Below are 19,529 nucleotides of genomic sequence, written 5' to 3'. Positions count from 1 at the left end.
TCATAAACAGCGCACGAAGAGCTGCTGGCAAAATGCACGAAAGTGCTGTTTGAATGAATGCTTACGAGCCTGCTGGTGCCTACCATCGCTCAGTCAGACTGCTCTATCAAATCATAGACTTAATTATAACACACAGAAATACGAGCCTTAGGTCATTAATATGGTCGAATCCGGAAACTATCATCTCGAAAACAAAACGTTTATTCTTTCAGTGAAATACGGAATCGTTCTGTATTTTATCTAACGGGTGGCATCCATAAGTCTAAATATTCCTGTTACATTGCACAACCTTCAATGTTATGTCATAATTACTAAAATTCTGGCAAATTAGTTCGCAATGAGCCAGGCGCCCCAAACTGTTGCATATACCCTGACTCTGCGTGCAATGAACGCAAGAGAAGTGACACAATTTCACCTGGTTAATATTGCCTGCTAACCTGGTTTTATTTTAGATAAATATGCAGGTTTAAAAATATATACTTCTGTGTATTGATTTTAAGAAAGGCATTAATGTTTATGGTTAGGTACATGTTGGAGCAACGACAGTCCTTTTTCGCGAATGCACACCGCATCGATTATATGCAACGCAGGACACGCTAGATAAACTAGTAATATCATCAACCATGTGTAGTTAACTAGTGATTATGATTGATTGTTTTTTATAAGATAAGTTTAATGCTAGCTAGCAACTTACCTTGGCTTCTTACTGCATTCACGTAACAGGCAGGCTCCTTGTGAGGCAGGTGGTTAGACCGTTGGACTAGTTAACCTCAGGTTGCAAGATTGAATCCCCGAGCTGACAAGGTAAAAATCTGTCGTTCTGCCCCTGAACAAGGCAGTTAACCCACCGTTCATAGGCCGTCATTGAAAATAAGAATGTGTTCTTAACTGACCTGCCTAGTTAAATAAAGGTGTAAAAAAATTCATAATAATCGGCAAAATTGGCGTCCAAAATTACCGATTTCCGATTGTTATGAAAACGTGAAATCGGAACTAATTAATCGGCCATTCCGATTAATCGGTCGGCCTCTAATGTCCATTACATGAAATCCAAATAAAAATCTATTTAAATTACAGGTTGTAATGCAACAAAATAGGAAAAATGCCAAGGGGGATGAATACTTTTGCAAGGCACTGTAAATACTGGAGGCTGAGACAGGAGGGGTCAGGACTCATCCTCACTATAGTTCACTATCTCCTTCTTGAGATGTATTTTAGTTTTTTAATGTAACTAGGCAAGTCAGTTAAGAACAAATTCTTATTTACAATGACGGCCTACACCGGCCAAACCCGAACGACGCTGGGCCAATTGAGGGACTCCCAATCACAGCTGGTTGTGATAGCCTGGATTTGAACCAGGGTGTCTGTATTGACACCTCTAGCACTGAAATGCAGTGCCTTTGACCGCTGCACCACTCGGGAGACCCAAAGAAGGGGTGACTTTCATTCTATCTTTTTCCGTATTGTTTCTCAGTCTTGAGTTTTGGTGTATTATCCCCCAGTCTGAGATGTAGGGAAGACTTATTTTTTACGGTCTGTATTGTAGAAGTCTCTTCCTGGTGGGACCATGGTGGTGTGAATGGTTTGGCTGTTCTGTCTTTGAGCTGGTTGTGTATATGGGATAGTTTGCTCATGGTGAGTTGGTTGGTTTGAGCTTTTGTCACGTTGGGGTCATTTGTGGAAGTTGGTCTCCATCTCCCACAGTTTTCCTAAGTTAGATTCAAAAGCACTAAATGACAACGTGCGGAGAATTCGTCCGCAAAAGTGTACCCTGAGTCCCAGTACAAACAGACAGTACAAACAGGTCTGGCACTCAGGCTAGCAAAGGTGTGTTAATTAATGAAGGTTTCAGATTCTCAGTCATGTGATGGTGTGGGCATTATTTTGGTGAGCTCAGTATTCCTCAATGAGAGATATGAACCCATCTCGTTAGTGTTGTCCCTAGGGTCCAGGAGCACTTGTAGAACACACTGTAGTTTACATTTAAGTCATTTAGCAGACGCTCTTATCCAGAGCGACTTACAAATTGGGTAGTTGTAGTTGTTTTATGATGCCCTCAGGACACAGCTGACACCAAGAGCCAGAACTGTCATCTCAACCCATCAGCCAAGGAAAGGCTTAGTTCCTAGTTCTCTTTAAACGAGAGGCAGCCTTTTAATGGGTGCGGCCTGAAGACTGATAACGTGGTCATGTAAATTAGTGCCCAACTAGATTGGTAAACAATGAAATACTGCCCATATCTCTGCTTAATACATGTTTATGTACAGTATCACTATTTATGACTGTCGGATGGTGTATATTACAGTTAAACACCGACCAAATTCATCAGATTAACTGTTCTTTTAGTAATATTCAGGCATCTTTTTTCCCTCAACTGCACTCTTACATTGGCAAACTGATCCTGTAAGTCCATTTGCATGTCACTGCAAGGCATGTTACAAGAATATTGACTAATTAACAACTCACTCAAATATAGTAGAAGTCTTATTTGTTTAATGCCAAAAACACTGCTGAGCAAGCCTTAAATATTTTAATAAATGTATGAGAAATTACATGTTCATTTTCCATACCAGGCAAACAGAGGAATCAATGAGCAAGTGTAAAGATATAGGTAGACTCCCCTCTCACAAGGCAAGGGTTCTTACAAACCATGGTTCCTGTCAAAGCACCATTGGATGTAGCAGAGGTACATTTACCCCAAAATGTTTAATCACAAGGGAATGGGCAGTCGTTCAGGTGACCTACTAAGCCCTCAAACTCAACTCTGAACTTCGAAACCAGTTCCACTGCATTTTTTCCATTGTTCCCCTCTAATCAGGAACTGATTTAGACCTGGGACACCAGGTGGGTGCAATTAATTATCAGGTAGAATAGAAAACCAGCAAGCTCTGGACCTCGTAAGGAGTTGAATACCCTTGCCCTAGGCAACTTGATAAGACATTACAATTGCTTTCTACTAGAACTAACAACAATGGTGACAAATGGTACTCAAATGTATTATTAAAATCAATGGCTGCTTCATTTCAAAAAGGTCGTCAAAGGGAGGAATTACTAAAAACAACATTACAACTTACAGTTAAAGGTACAGATTAGGTGGAAATTAAAAGGTCAAATAAAGACATTTTTCGGTGGTCATCACGTTGCGCGTCTCAACGCTCTACAGCAAACCCTGTCTCTTCAGATCCTCGTAGGTCTTCTTGTTGACCACGTTTCCACTGGAGTCCTCGTACTCCTCCTCTGTATCTGGTTGCCACCGCTCTGATGACTTCTGGGACTTCAGCTTTGACCACACTGGGTTAAAAATACATATTAGTATTATCATCCATCATGATCCAGCACATGGACTGAAAGACCAGTCTTGTTATTTTTTACCTTTCCCCCCAATTTCATGATATCCAATTGCTAGTCACAGTTTTATCCCATCTCTGCAATTCCCGTACAGACTCTGGAGAAGTGAAGGTCGTGAGCCACGCGTCTTCCGAAACACGACCCCGCCAAGCATCCTTGACACACTGCTCACTTAACCTGGAAGCCAGCTGCACCAATGTGTCAGAGGAAACACCTTACAGCTGACGACCGAAGTCCGCTTGCATGCGCCCGGATGGCCAGAAGAAGTCACAAGAGCGCAATTGGACAAGGAAATCCGGTCCGGCCAAACCCTTTTCCAAACCCAGACGACAATGAGCCAATTGTGCACCGCCTCCCCGTCACGGCCGGCTGTGACAGCCTGGGAATCGAACCCGGGTCTTTAGTGATGCCTCAAGCACTGCGCTGCAGTGCCTCAGACCGCTGCGCCACTCGGGAGGCCGCGACCAGCCATTTTTCATTATTTAACCAGTAAAGACCCTTGCGGTTAGAAACTTTTTTGCGAGGGAAATCTGGTTGCACAACTACACTGACCAATATTTATTGGTCTGGTAACACTTTTCTCTAACATGATTCTATTCAACCCAATTAACAATACTCTTTCTTTTGACTTATCATCTGCCTCAGCCTCTATCAGGGCTGTAACAGAACTACTTACGAGAGACAGCGTCCTCGATCTGGGTGACGTTGGCAAAGTGAGCCGTGTTGGGGATTCCCAGGCAGCGCATGCCATGGGCGTGACGCCACTCCTGGGGGGTGGGCAAGACAACATATTAGCTAGCAACAATATTAGCGGAGAACAGAATTAGTACACTTTCTAAAATCGAATCCTCTTCAGTTTCACTCATTATGCACATATTAAAACATGAAAGGAGGGCATTGATATAACAATGTAATAACCCAGTATGACATTGTAATGACGCAAGCTAATAATTATGAGAAATTTGAACATACTGCAAAGTGCCTCTGGAAGGCCTTGGGTCCCCTGTATGTGTAGTTTCCACAGATCTCACAGTTATAGTTGATGTTCAGCCCATGGAGTTTATACAGCCAGTATGGAATGGGCTAGAACAGATAAACAAGATTATCATGGTGGCATGCAACCGCTGTACAATAAAGTCTGAATAAATAATACCGCTTTTATTTGATTGCAGAACTTTTTTCACAGCTAGTACACAGGTCTGATGTCAGGACCTCCTTCCATACCTTTCCATCCCAGCCGAGAGGCAGGTTCTTGGGGTTGTAGATGATCTCGTTGTCCTCATCTTCACTCTCACTCTCACTGAGCTGCTCCTCTTCTTCATCCTCTCTCTCCTCTCCTGTCCGGGCCTGCTTCCTCTGCACGTTCTCATGGGTCAGCTGCCTCTGCTCCTACAGTGCCATAGACAATCAGATGGAACTGTGAACAGGTGTTTGTGTGGATTATCGGGAGTAACACACACCTATAGATTGGCCGGAACTAACCATTTTATATAGGCACATTTCAAATGTCGTCCTCACAACTACCGACATTGATTAAATACGATTGTGAAAATATATAAGAGGAGTCATCCTTGCCAGCTTTTACATACCCCCAGGATTTCCACATACTCATAAATCTGAGACTCCAGGAAGGCGATTTCTTTGTTACGCTCCGTGTCTCTGCAGAAATTAGAATGATCAATAACAGGGCTACATCATCCCACCAGGTGCAGAAAAACACAATCATGCAAGTGTTTAACTGACGATCACATACTTCTTGGGTCCTTTGGACTTAGGGTTCTTGGCGAATAGGGAGGGATCCAGAGATTCCAGAGATTTGCCTTTGGTGCTAAACAGCCTCTGGGCTCTCTCCTCCAGGGTTCTGTGGGGTCACATACACATTTAGCCACCTTTCATCTGACACACCCAATCTGATATTTAATTTGTCATTACTAGGGCTGTGGAGGTCACAATTTTATCAGCCAGTGATTGTCAATCAAATAACTGTCTCACGGTAATTGACAAACACATTTAGCATCTCCTGGCTTCCACACACAGCCTACAAGCCACTGATGCGGACCTTTGGAACATCTACATTTTAAAAGTCTAATAAATCCATGTAATATAGCCTACACCTTCACAATAAATCCATTATTTATTTTAAATCAGTCTAAAGAAACATGCAAAAGCAGTTTATTTCAGAAGAAAATAGCAGCATACTCCGAGTTGTCCTTATGTTAGGTCCTGATCTGGCTATGGCTGTGGGCTACACCAGTTCATTTAGCAGACAAGATTTGCTTAGAATTCCGTGGCATTATTGTATAGTATGAATAATAAAATTGAACACAGCTCAATAAAATAGAAAGGATATTTTCTCCAGACTATTTCCGAGGGAGTGTGCACATGCGGCTATTCTGTGTTGAGCGGTTAACAAAAATAGGTACTCCTATATGCTCAATTTAAAGTTATTAATATAACTTTAATTGTTCTACAAACACTGGGCTATATATTTTGATTTGTAATACATTGTAAGGCTGCATAATAAAAAAAAGTAACTTGAAAAGGCATGAGCTCTGCTTTGTTTTTTTGCGCAGGCTGTAGACGGTCAGTCTCATTCACAATTTGAGAAGCACTTGATAATGCTTCGAAAACCCGCCAGCATTCCCTTTGCATGGCCATAATGCACTCTAAAATAATACATGCCTAGTGCTGCCTGCTCCGAAGCACCTCTCACTTACGTGATCTGGTCTTTCTCACAGACTACAAGTGAAGACGGAATTGCGTCCCCGATGTCTGAGGTGCAAATTGAAGATATTAGAAGAAATGTCCACATTTACTTTTCCAGAGCCAACAAGATGAGTAGGCCTGACGGCAGCTTATTGGTTAAAGCGTTGTGCCAGTAACAGAAAGGTTGCTGGATCTAATCCCTGAGCTGACATGGTAAAAATCTGTCCTTCTGCCCCTGAGCAAGAAGGTTAACCCACTGTTCTCCGGGCGTCGAAGACGTGGATGTGGATTAAGGCAGCCCCGCGCACCTCTCTGATTCAGAGGGGTTGGGTTAAATGCAGAAGACACATTTCAGTTGAAGGCATTCAGTTGTACAACTGACTAGGTATCACCCTTTCCCTAACAAACAGCAAAAGCACTAGCTTATGTCAATCTACTATCCCCTAAAGTACAAAAGTTGACCTATTCTGTGCGAGAAATAAATATTCCAAACAGTCTGGGACAGTTGTGGGATGTGATAGATCAAATTAATACAACCACTAGCATCAAAAAACTTTTTTACACAATGTGGCTGACATAACAGATCAGAACGATTTAGCTTAAAATGTTAAACTATTAATTAGAGCGTTGGACTAGTAACCGAAAGGTTGCAAGATCGAATCCCCAAGCTGACATGGTAAAAATCTGTCGTTCTGCCCCTGAACAAGACAGTTAACCCAGTGTTCCTAGGCCGTCAATGAAAATAAGAATTTGTTCTTAACTTCTTATGGCTGCAGGGGCAGTATTGAGTAGCTTGGATGAAAGGTGCACAGAGGTGCCCATAGTAAACGGCCTGCTCCTCAGTCATAGTTGCTAATATTTGCATAATATTATTCGTTTTGGATAGAAAACTCTGAAGTTTCTAAAACTGTTTGAATTATGTCTGTGAGTATAACAGAACTCATACGGCAGGCAAAAACCTGAGAAGTTCCACTTCCTGTTTGAATTTTTTCTGAGGTGGCAGATTTTCAACCAGGCTCAATGTAATTACAGCGAGATATGGATGAGTTTTCACTTCCTACGGCTTCCACTAGATGTCAACAGAACTTTGTCTGATGACTAATGTGAAGGGGGGCCGAAGGAGACAGGAATTAGTAATCACTGCCACGAGCTGAGCATGCTTTCACCATGCGCTTTCACATGAGGAGGACCTCCGTTCCACCGCTCTTCTGAAGTCAATCTAATTCTCCGGTTGGAACGTTATTCAAGATGTATGTTAACATTATAAAGATTGATTCAGTACATCATTTGACATGTTTTTACTGACTGTTACGTAACTTTTGGACATATCGTCACGTTATAGTGGAGGCGCTTTGTGACTTTGGAATTGTTTACCAAAGGCGCTAACCAAAGTAGCTAATTGGACAAAAATAACGGCCATTATCGAACAAATCAAGCATTTATTGTGGACCTGGGATTCCTAGGACTGCATTCTGATGAAGTTCAAAGGTAAGGAAACATTTATCATGTATTTTCTGGTTTCTGTTGACCCCAACATGGCGCCTAATTTGGCTATTGTTCTGAGCTCCGTCTCAGATTACTGCATGATTTGCTTTTCCATAAAGTTTTTTTGAAATCTGACACAGCGGTTGCATTAGGAGAGGTATATCTATAATTCCATGTGTAAAACTTGTAGTATTTCTGTTGAAACGATGTGGCTATGCAAAATCACTTGATGTTTTTGGAACTAGTGAATGTAACGGTCTGCTAAATGACTTAAATGTAATGTAATGTAACGCGCCAATGTAAACTCAGATTTTTTTATATAAATATGAACTTTATCAAACAAAACATGCATGTATTGTGTAACATGCAGTCCTATGAGTGTCATATGATGAAGATAATCAAAGGTTAGTGATTAATTTTATCTCTATTTCTGCTTTTTCTGACTGCTATCTTTCGCTGGAAAAATGGCTGTGCTTATTGTGGTTTGGTGGTGACCTAACAATCGTTTGTAGTGCTTTCGCTGAAAAGCATATTTGAAATCGGACACTTTGGTGGGATTAACAACAAGATTACCTTTTAAAATGATACACTGCTCAAAAAAATAAAGGGAACACTTAAACAACACAATGTAACTCCAAGTCGATCACACTTCTGTGAAATCAAACTGTCCACTTAGGAAGCACCACTGATTGACAATAAATTTCACATGCTGTTGTGCAAATGGAATAGACAAAAGGTGGAAATTATAGGCCATTAGCAAGACACCCCCCAAAACAGGAGTGATTCTGCAGGTGGTGACCACAGACCACTTCTCAGTTCCTATGCTTCCTGGCTGATGTTTTGGTCACTTTTGAATGCTGGCGGTGCTCTCACTCTAGTGGTAGCATGAGACGGAGTCTACAACCCACACAAGTGGCTCAGGTAGTGCAGTTCATCCAGGACGGCACATCAATGCGAACTGTGGCAAAAAGGTTTGCTGTGTCTGTCAGCGTAGTGTCCAGAGCATGCAGGCGCTACCAGGAGACAGTCCAATACATCAGGAGACGTGGGGATGGCCGTAGGAGGGCAACAACCCAGCAGCAGGACCGCTACCTCCGCCTTTGTGCAAGGAGGTGCACTGCCAGAGCCCTGCAAAATGACCTCCAGCAGGCCACATATGTGCATGTGTCTGCTCAAAAGGTCAGAAACAGACTCCATGAGGGTGGTATGAGGGCCCGACGTCCACAGGTGGGGGTTGTGCTTACAGCCCAACACCGTGCAGGACGTTTGGCATTTGCCAGAGAACACCAAGATTGGCAAATTCGCCACTGGCGCCCTGTGCTCTTCACAGATGAAAGCAGGTTCACACTGAGCACATGTGACAGACGTGACAGAGTCTGGAGACGCCGTGGAGAACGTTCTGCTGCCTGCAACATCTTCCAGCACGATGGGTCAGTCATGGTGTGGGGTGGCATTTCTTTGTGGGGCCGCACAGCCCTCCATGTGCTCGCCAGAGGTAGCCTGACTGCCATTAGGTACCGAGATGAGATCCTCAGACCCCTTGTGAGACCATATGCTGACACATGCACATTTGTGGCCTGCTGGAGGTCATTTTGCAGGGCTCTGGCAGTGCACCTCCTTGCACAAAGGCGGAGGTAGCGGTCCTGCTGCTGGGTTGTTGCCCTCCTACGGCCATCCCCACGTCTCCTGATGTATTGGACTGTCTCCTGGTAGCGCCTGCATGCTCTGGACACTACGCTGACAGACACAGCAAACCTTTTTGCCACAGTTCGCATTGATGTGCCGTCCTGGATGAACTGCACTACCTGAGCCACTTGTGTGGGTTGTAGACTCCGTCTCATGCTACCACTAGAGTGAGAGCACCGCCAGCATTCAAAAGTGACCAAAACATCAGCCAGGAAGCATAAGAACTGAGAAGTGGTCTGTGGTCACCACCTGCAGAATCACTCCTGTTTTGGGGGGTGTCTTGCTAATTGCCTATAATTTCCACCTTTTGTCTATTCCATTTGCACAACAGCATGTGAAATTTATTGTCAATCAGTGGTGCTTCCTAAGTGGACAGTTTGATTTCACAGAAGTGTGATTGACTTGGAGTTACATTGTGTTGTTTAAGTGTTCCCTTTATTTTTTTGAGCAGTGTATAAGACACATGTATGTTTGAGGAATTTTAATTATGAGATTTCTGTTGTTTGAATTTGGCGCCCTGCAATTTCACTGGCTGTTGTCATATCGATCCCGGTAGCGGGATGCAACCATAAGAAGTTTTAACTGACGTGTCTAATTAAATAAAGGTACAATTAAAACATGGAATTTGACTGCCTTCATGACTCGTGACCAGCAGGGTGGTGGTAATACGGTCACCACAACAGCCCTAATCATTACACCGTCTATATATACTCCTAGTGTACAGATGGAATTTGATATTACATTTTTCCAGTTAATTTTATAACATTGCAATTACAATAATGTTATTACCATATTCCAGATTGATTGCATGTCCATAGACGACCTCCCAGCCACAGAAAAGTATGTTAATTGCTTACCCTCCACATTTCAGGCCCAGGGCCATAAGGGCAGACTTTAACCTGTCCAGACCCAGGGAAGCCAACTCCTCCCAAGAGGAGAAAGCAGAAAGGTCCAGGTGGGCTCCTGCATGGGTCAGAGCACTGCTCGTCTCTTTCTATAAGAGAATTTAAAAAAAATTATAATAATAATTAAAACACCCATCTAGACTATCACACTACTGTTGCTATAGTAGACATCCTCCCCATCTTGGACACTCACTGGCCAGCCAGGGAAGGTCCCCATCTCCCATTTCTTCTCAAACTCTCCCAGGATCTTGCCGTAGAGATCATTCTGGTCAAGCAGAGGTTTGACTCTCTCTGTGTAGTCCTGAAGGTACTCCAGTAGCATCTCTAAGTACCTGTTATAACATAACACAGGTGTCACACAACCTGATGGAAAAACAAATTCAAAAAAGGTACAATTATATAGGAATAACATTTATACTGAACATAAATATGAATACAACGTCAAGTGTTGGTTCCATGTTTCATGAGCTGAAATAACAGATCCCAGAAATGTTGCAGACACACAAAAAGCGTGTTTCACTCAAATTGTGCACAAATTTGATTACATCCCTGTTAGTGAGCATTTTTCCTTTGCCAAGATAATCCATCCACCTGATAAGTGTGACATATCATGAAGCTGATTAAAGAGCGTGATTATTACACAGGCGCGCCTTTTGCTGGGACAATAAAAGGCCACTAAAATCGTGCAGTTGTGTCACACAATGTCACAGATGTCTCAAGTTGAAGGAGCGTGCAATTGGCATGCTGACTGCAGGAATGGCCACCAGAGCTGTTGCCAGACAATTAAATGTTAATTTCTCGACCATAAGCCGCCTCCACTGTCATTTACTTAAGTACACCCAACCGGCCTCACAACCGCAAACCACGTGTAACCATGCCAGCCCAGGACCTCCACATCCAGCATCTTCACCTACGGGATGGTCTGAGACGAACCACCTGAACAGCTGATGAAACCGAGTTTGTACACCCAAAGAATTTCAGCACAAACTGTCAGGGAAGCTCATCGGTGTCCTCGTCATCCTCACGACTGCAGTTCAGCGTCGTAACCGACTTCAGTTGGCAAATGCTCACCTTCGATGGCCACTGGCATGCTGGAGAAGTGTTCTTCATTGATAAATCCTGGTTTCAACTGTACTGGGCAGATGGCAGACAGCTTGTATTGCGTTGTGTGGGCAAGCGTTTTGCTGATGTCAACGTTGTGAACAGAGTGCCCCATGGTGGTGGTATGGTATGGGCAGGCATAAGCTACAGACAACAAACACAATTCCATTTTATCAATGGCAATTTAAATACACAGAGATACCATGGCAAGATCCAGAGGCCAATTGTTGTGCCACCATCGCCTCATGTTTCAGCATGATAATGCACCATGTCGCAAGGATCTGTACATAATTCCTGTAAGCTGAAAATGTTCCAGTTCCTCCATGGCCTGCATGTTCACCAGACATGTCACTTATTGAGCATGTTTGGGATGCTCTGGATCGACGTGTACGACAGCGTGTTCAGTTCCCGCAAATATCCAGCAACTTCGCACAGCCATTGAAGAGGAGTGGGACAACATTCCACAATCAACACCCTGATCAACTCTATGGGAAGGAGATGTGTTGCGCTGCATGAGGCAAATGGTGGTCATACCAGATACTGAGTGGTTTTCTGATCCACACCCCTACTTTAAAAAATATATATCTGTGACCAACAGAGGCATATCTGTATTCCCAGTCATGTGAAATCCATAGATTAAGGCCTAATGAATTTATTTCAATTGACTGATTCCCTTATATGAAATGTAACTCAGTAAAATTGTTGCATGTTGTGTTTAGTATAGTACATTTACAGTACAATCGCAAAGAAAACATCATGATAAAAACAGTTAGCTATGCTTACTTTTTGTATTCAGCGTTCTTTCTGTCTTTGGAGATATCAAACAGCTGGTCAAACGAGGACAGGTAGCTGATGTACTCCAGTTTCTGAAACAGAAAGGCCAGAAGGTTTTAGTATAGTTTTACAATAGACTTTAGATTATGGTGGGTATGGAGTGGGCACCTTACCTCGGCCCCTTTCAGGTTGACAAACTTCCGATAGCAGTCATGGAGATCCAGGTAGCGTCCGTAGGCCTCCTCATCACTGAATTCCACCATGTCTAGGGAAAGACCACATAAATCACTACATTGATACCTAAACTGAGAGTCCGACATGGATACCACCACCATAGTGTAGAAAGCTCACTCTGTGTTTCTTCAGTTGGGTTCTCTCTAGCCTTGACCAGCTCGTCAAACTCCATGGACATGGGCACACATATCTGAAACAACAATAACATACAGATTTAGTCACAGCAGGAGACATGATAAACCCTGATGAAGGTTGGTTGACCTAAACTTTTGTTCAAGATTTGGTTTAAGACATTCATTGTGGAACATGCAATAACACGAGGACCTTTTTCCTTTCATGCACCTGGAACTGTAGAATTACATACAGAATCAATAGACATATAGAATTATAATAGTAATTTAAAAGGGGCAATCTGCGATGGCGTATCTATTTGACTTTTAAATGAATTACATAACCCCACTGATTCTTGAAGAATAACTTAAAAATACCTCATGCACTTAGTTAAACTGTCATACCCCACCAGAAGCCAAAACATAAGCTTATTTTACTCCATTGTTTGTAAACAAACACTGTAGAGTACAGCCTCCAGGGCCTAAAATTAACACCTGCCAAATGTGGGTAGGTTTTGGCATTGGCGGGTAAAATGTCCAATTCACCCGCCACGTTGGCGGGTGGTCAGGGCTCCACAGTGCAAGCATGTCACTTGCACATGTGACTAAAAATAGCAACGTAAGATCACATTTATAGTAAAATAAATGCACGAGTAGCTGTTTAAAATATTTATTCCATTATGTTTCATAGCTGGTTAATTAAAACAGTCAAATAACCCTGTATAGCCTATTCCCCCCCGCGCTGCAACACTGCCTGGCTGGGAGCTGTGCTCAAGTGACGAGCTGAGTGAAATAATTGTTTTTAGAAGCGCTGTGCACAGGAATAAAAGTTGGTTTAATTTACTTAATACCAACATCTACTGAAGTGAGACTTTGTCCTTGTGTTTCTTGGCCATTTACATTGTTTAGTCCACAAAGTAGGTTTTTCTACTGCTAGAGAAGACAACGCTTCTACTACCAGTGGTGGGAAAAGTACCCAATTGTCATACTTGAGTAAAAGTAAAGATACCTTAATACAAAATGACTCAAGTAAAAGTGACCCAGTAAAATACTACTTGAGTAATAGTCTAAAAGTATTTGGTTCTAAATATAGTTAAGTATCAAAAGTAAAAGTACAAATAATTTACACTTCCTTATATTAAGCAAACCAGACGGCACAAGTTTCTCTATTTTAAACGTATGGGTAGCCAGGGGCACACTCCCAACACCCAGACATAATTTACAAACAAAGCATTTGTGTTTAGTGAGTCAGCCAGATCAGGGGAATTAGGGATAACCAGGGAGGTTCTCTGGATAAGTGTGTGAATTGGACCATTTTCTGTCCTGCTTTTAAAATGTAACAAGTACCTTTGGGTGTCAAGGGAAATGTATGGAGTAGAAAGTACATTATTTTCTTTAGGAATGCAGTGAAGTAAAATTATTTTTACTTTAGTACTTTACACCACTGTCTACTACTCAGACCCAATCTCACAGGCACAAACATGACTCGAGTCACGTTACCACTGTAACCTGAACACTTGTATTAAAAAATGTATTAAACAATATATATTGTTTACAATTTAGTCATTTATCAGACGCTCTTATCCAGAGCGACTTAAAGCTAGTGCATTCATCTTCAGAGAAGCTAGGTGGGACAACCACATATCACAGGCAGAGAAAGTACATTTTTCCTCAAAAAAGTAGTTATCAGTAGAATCAGAGCTAGAAAGGGGGAGGGGTATCAAGTGAAAGTGCTGGTTCACATTTAATTTTTAGTTGTTGAGGAGGACTATTTAAGATACTGTTTGAAGAGGTAGGGTTTCAGATGTTTTCAGAAGATGGGCAGGGACTCTGCTGTCCTAGCTTCAGGGGGAAGCTGGTTCCACCATTGGGGTGCCAGGACAGAAAAGAGCATGGACTTGGCTAAGTGGGTGATGCCCTGCCGTAGGGTTAGGAGGGCCAAGAGAACTGAGGTGGAAGAAAGGACTACTTGGGTTGAGGTGTAGGGTTTGAGTATAGCCTGAAGGTCGGGAGGGGCAGTTCCTCTTGCTGTTCTGTAGGTTAGCACCATGGTTTTGTAGTGGATGCGACCTTCACCGGAAGCCAGTAGAGTGTGTGGAGGAGCGGGGTGACAGAGAACTTGGGAAGGTTGAAAACCATGCGGGCTGCAGGACTCTGGATAAGTTGCATGCGTTTGATGGCACAAGTGGCGAGCCCAGCCAACAGCAAGTTGCAGTAGTCAAGACGGGAGAGGATAAGTGCCTGGATTCTGTTTGTGTGTACCACATTACTTCTTACTAGTAATACATTTATTATTTTAAAAACATTACAAAGTATGGTTATCAATTTTTGTTGTTTTGTTGGTGTAATTGTAGCGGGGAAAACATTGTCTGGTAAAACATCTAAGTGACTGTTAGATTTTTAAATCTACCTGCTACTGTGGCTGGTATACCAAAAAGTACATGCTATGCCCCAAATAGACTCAAAATATGTTTCAAACTATACTTGATATCATGGATGGTCAGTTTTAACTCTCTCTATGAATTTGAGAGTGATCACATTTCTCCTGCCCCATCCCCTCAGCTTTTTACCAAAACAATGGCAGATTGCCCCTTTAAAACAGATCTGTGTCAATAACTACATATTGTTTTTGAGAACCTTCTCAACAGAGAAGATATACTTCTGGCATGATTTCTTCAGTTTATAGCTAGGACAGAAAGGAAGCAGCTGACAAAATTACCTCATTAGGATGCTTCCTGTGGAACTCCTTGATCTGTTTAAGTCTGTTGTAGAACTCTGCAAACTCATTTGGTCCTGAGATGGCGTTCAGTTCATCCTTCCTCATACTGTAGAAAGAGAACACAAAAATATTACACCTCTGATTTACTCTACATAGAAAGGCTAATCATGCATGAGAGCTTGAAACATTACACACACACACACTTACCCATCTTTGTCTTCATATGCTTCCCTGACAGTTGAACTCACGTCCATGTATCTCTGAAAGGATGACGAAGCTTGTCATTTAAAAAAAGTGTCACATCATGCATGTCCTTGGCAAGGTAAATAAGTAGGCTAACTGTTAGCCACAAGACAAGTTAATATGAAAATACAGGTGCAACTTGTGATGTTTCAATATCACATAGAATACTCACATCCAACATTGCTCTTGTTCGATGGTCTGAGTTTATTTGTTCGCGTAACTGTTTGAGAATAAACATGCATAAATATTAGTTAGCTGGCAGAGACAGAAACAGGACAAACTCCATCCCATTGGGTTGTATATACTAGTTAGTACTACTAGCGTGAACTAGTTAGATAGCAAGTTAGTTGCATTAGCTATTTGGCTAACGTTAGCTGGCTGACAATACAATTGTTGCCAGCTAAATTGTAACTAATACAATTGTTAGTCGACCACAAATAAACACATAAGTTACTATCCTCATCAATAACGTTAGCTTATATGAATTTGTTTAATGCTCTAACATTGATTTGCTTTGACTTTGGATCAATTAACGTCTTCATTAGCATTAAATAGCATTATCATTGATGCAACACATACCGTGGTTTTCTTATGCATCATTTCCTTTGTTTTGGCATCCAACAGCCTTTCCTTCTCCTCATGGTAGCGACGTTGTTGTTCTAAAATCGTCTCCATTGTTATTTCCTTAACCACAAATTACAGAAATAAGACGGACTTGAACAATGAATGCCATAAAACTTGGCCTACGTTGATTTTCAATGGCGCATGTTGCGATAGAAAGGAAGTAGTTCCATAGTTTATACCCCGCTCGAGAAGACATCGTTCCCATAAATTTGGTTCCGCCACGCTCAGTGAATTTTTGAGTATGGAAGAGAGTCCGTTTCTTTCTCCTGTTTTTTGTGAGTAATGTATTTGGGACTTTTTCACTGTGAAAAACGAATATTTCCAGGTGTTCAATATGCTTGTATGCATAGCCGCATGGAGGAGTTTGGGGTGCTGCATATTTTTTTTGTTTTTTATTGTTGTTTTTTTGTTTTCAAGGGGGGTTGCTAAAACAGTACTAATAAAAGCTCAGCGCACTACTTTTGCGAGAATATTTTTTTTATTCCGGTTTTTCAGGGGGTGCTGCAGCTTGTCTGATTTGAAGATTATTGTAATGTGTACTTTTCTTGAACTTTGCAAATAAAGAAAAAGTAGAAGGAAAAATGCCCTAATATATCAAAAGGACAGTAACCTATTCATGATATATTGTTAGGTTTGACCGTTATTCCTCTTCAGCCAATGCTTGTTGCCCCATTAGAACAGCGCAATACACACACACTTGGTGGCGCGCACTCGTGTACCCACTGTGTAAAAAAAAAAAGGAGAGCGCGCGCTCAGAGGCGGTCCGGTTGTCTCATTCTCTCACAGCCAGAGCGGATAACGAAAGCGGAGACCAAGATCGAATAGAACGGTCGAGCAACTCACGGGATATAGCCTACTTCAGGTGTTGATAGAACATTGTTTGCGTCGAACGTCTGTGCGTCAACTATTTGGAAGGTAATCTCTTTCTGAAACATTGAAACAACTGCACATTGAAAGTAATGTTTAAAGACCCGATAGCCCCGGATAAGAACAATATCCTCTTATGGGGGGGGGGGGGTCTTTGGTGCCTAGATGACTCTTCTTGATGTGGGCACTAAAAAGCTTCTCAGTTAATATTTCACTCAAGCTGCTGCGAACGATTTGTTTTGTGTGTCAGCGTATCTTTAGGCTATGAGGGAACATGAGGGTTCTCCTATTATTGTTGGGGTATTCATTTTTAGGCCTCCTCAATTGCGTGGGGTGCACGCGATGTGAGGGCTGCTCCCCCAGCAGTAGACCTACTGGCTCAGGTACTGTGACAGCCCCGCGTGACAACAGGGATTATTTACACAAGAAAATAAAAATGTGCTCATCCTTATCTGTTGTTGTACGAATGACTGTGAGACCAATGCAGCACGGGATTTGTTACTTTTCAGCTGTTTTTTATCATCACCGGTCCTTTTCAAAAGGAGAACACTGAAAGTGTTGGGAGAGTGGCCTGGGAGAAGAACGATATCCTCATTTGGGGGGTTGCATTGATGGTGTTATGTTATTGTTACATGTATGTGCGCCCATGTCTTTGATAGCCAAATCTCACAGTATTCCAATTGATCATAAGTCTTTAACTTGTCAAATAGATATGATTCATAGAGTAGAATCAATCAAATAGAACAGAAACATGTTTCCGAGAAGATCATGCATTGTTATTGTATGCTTAGCCTATCAACAACACTCATCAGTTGCCTCAGTAGAAATCACCAATCACTGCATCAGGAGAAAAATGTGTTAATGCATCCAAATACTTAGATGTGCAGATTGTTGCCCAACGGATTCTGAGTGTTCATGACCAAAGTGTGTGTGGTATAGCTTCACTTTGCATTGATTGAAGATCTGCTGTCTGTCATCATGCTCTTTCTGGAATGTGAGGCTCATTTCAGCAACCATCTGCTCCTTTACAGTAGCCCTACACACACAAACACACACACACTGCACACAACCCCCATTTACTCAAACAACTACTTCTCATTCTGTGAATGTTTAAAATGCACAGCTTCACCTAGAGGGCTCATACGGTATGTTGGGAAATTACATTTCCTCAATGCGACCTTGTAGAAGGAGCTTTGATTATAGAGGCTGTAGTGTGAGCTGGTCTGTGGGGACATGGAACCTGCCTGCCTTACTATAATGACCTTTAAAAGACCTGAGACCTAGGAGGGGAACAGTATTTAATTCTGTTGGCTGTGGCTGGCTGGCTGGCCGTCCCTGGTGGTTTGGTTTTTAATACTGTACTTCTAACAGAATAGCCACTGACTGAAAGACAACCACCGAACCATTAGGATTCAAACCTTTGATTGCTATATCTTTAGTCAGGTGATAAGCCTGCTTTGTAGGGTGTGTAGGGAAACCCCAAACCTTCGACTTATCTGTGTGTGTGTGTGTGCCCCCGAATGCATGTGTGTCCCAGTGCCAGGATGTCCAGTGAGTTGCAGCCCAGCTCGAGGCCAGAAGACAGTCCCAACACAAGTGGAGGCAGCTGGGACGCGGAGCAGAGAGAGGTGGCCCTTCCGGGTCAGGAGCAGGGTCAGGAGCGAGATCAGACAACGCCCAAGAAGAAAGAGGCCAAGATATCCAGCAAGACCGCTGCCAAGCTCTCCACCAGCGCCAAGAGGTATAGCTGCAATTCTCTCTATTCTATTCTGTCCATGTAGGTTGTGTAAGGAAGTGTCCTTGATGGTCTTGTTCAAAAGTACTTCATAAACAGTATAATACGGAGATGATATTGACTCAGATGCACCTTGAAGCAGTGGATTTATTATAACCATCAATGGGTTATTATGAAATTCAATGGTCTGTGGGACATTAGAGAAAAACAAAGTGTTTGTGTCACAGAGAGAGAGCCCATGGATGCGTGAACATGAACAAGGGAGGCCTGCATGTTCTGTAATTAGTCCATTTCCCCCTGGATTCCCTCGTTCATTCCCTCATTTATTCCTCCATCCTCTCTTAACAGCCTGCAGCCTCATCAGGTAAAGTTTGCCACTTCAGGAGAAAATACTGTAGATGAAATTACAGAGCGTACTGTGCATTCAAGCCTGGGAACGACTTACTCCATAACCGTGGTGATTGTATTACAGTTATACAGCCCCTTGCAGAAAGACGTCTTTTCCCACTGCCTATAGTGAATAGTAGGGCACAATGATTTACCCTTAGTCTCCTCTCATCATGAACCAGAGAGTTTATTATCAATACAAGCACACAGAGGAGATGAGGGGATCTGCTGTCGTTTGTTCTGCCATCGCTCACTCGCTCTTTGAGGTGTGGTGCCTACCTGTCAGCACTCCTCTGTGTGTGTCCGTGTGTGTGTATGTGTGCACATTCCTCCATGGCGTGACATTTGGAGCGGAACGAGGGAATGAGTCGACAGCGACAGGGATGACAGGTTAAATTAACAAAAGGACCACCTGAGGTTCTCTCCTGCTCTGAGCCGTGGTGGTGGTGGCGGCGGTGGTGGTGGTGGTGGTAGTGGTGGTGAGCGGAGGGGTGCCCTTTCTACTGATGTTGTAACGCTTCCCTGTCTCCTGATATTGGAAGGCTGCTTGTCGTTGTCCTCTCCCATGGCTGCAGCTGACTGTTTGTATAGCTCATCTAGCAGAT

General features: G+C 42.6%; 2 protein-coding genes across 4 annotated transcripts in view; one reads left to right on the top strand and one right to left on the bottom strand.

Annotated features, from left to right (window-relative positions):
- Window positions 1-2,471: 2,471 nt before the first annotated feature.
- On the bottom strand, window positions 2,472-16,124 carry LOC129831031 (splicing factor 3A subunit 3-like). 2 transcript variants are annotated; one of them, XM_055894019.1, is made up of 15 exons: window positions 15,891-16,123; window positions 15,484-15,531; window positions 15,276-15,328; window positions 15,069-15,174; window positions 12,357-12,429; window positions 12,179-12,270; window positions 12,015-12,097; window positions 10,324-10,462; window positions 10,083-10,219; window positions 5,102-5,209; window positions 4,938-5,007; window positions 4,573-4,737; window positions 4,321-4,431; window positions 4,025-4,115; window positions 2,472-3,291 (listed from the first exon to the last, which is right to left on the bottom strand). In XM_055894019.1, the coding sequence occupies exons 1-15, from the start codon at window positions 15,984-15,986 to the stop codon at window positions 3,158-3,160; spliced, it is 1,506 nt and encodes a 501-aa protein (XP_055749994.1). In that variant the 5' UTR covers window positions 15,987-16,123; the 3' UTR covers window positions 2,472-3,157. The 2 variants fall into 2 exon arrangements, with proteins under 2 accessions (XP_055749994.1, XP_055749995.1); XM_055894020.1 differs by lacking the exon at window positions 5,102-5,209 and having other exon boundaries at window positions 15,891-16,124.
- The window catches only part of LOC129831032 (ubiquitin-conjugating enzyme E2 E2-like), a 51,603-nt gene continuing 39,324 nt past the window's right edge, over window positions 7,251-19,529 (top strand). Inside the window, exons 1-2 of one of the 2 annotated variants that reach the window (XM_055894023.1) lie at window positions 7,251-7,542; window positions 18,340-18,543. In XM_055894023.1, the coding sequence (XP_055749998.1) occupies window positions 18,347-18,543 (197 nt within the window). In that variant the 5' untranslated portion in view covers window positions 7,251-7,542; window positions 18,340-18,346. Of the gene's footprint in view, window positions 7,543-16,688; window positions 16,851-18,339; window positions 18,544-19,529 lie in introns of those variants that run through there. The other variant, XM_055894021.1, reaches the window with a different exon arrangement.

The sequence above is a fragment of the Salvelinus fontinalis genome, chromosome 32 (genome assembly GCF_029448725.1).
Source record: "Salvelinus fontinalis isolate EN_2023a chromosome 32, ASM2944872v1, whole genome shotgun sequence".
In the NCBI taxonomy this organism is placed as follows: domain Eukaryota; kingdom Metazoa; phylum Chordata; class Actinopteri; order Salmoniformes; family Salmonidae; genus Salvelinus; species Salvelinus fontinalis.
Note: the sequence above shows the minus strand (reverse complement) of the source record. Positions and strands in the feature narration are given on the sequence as shown.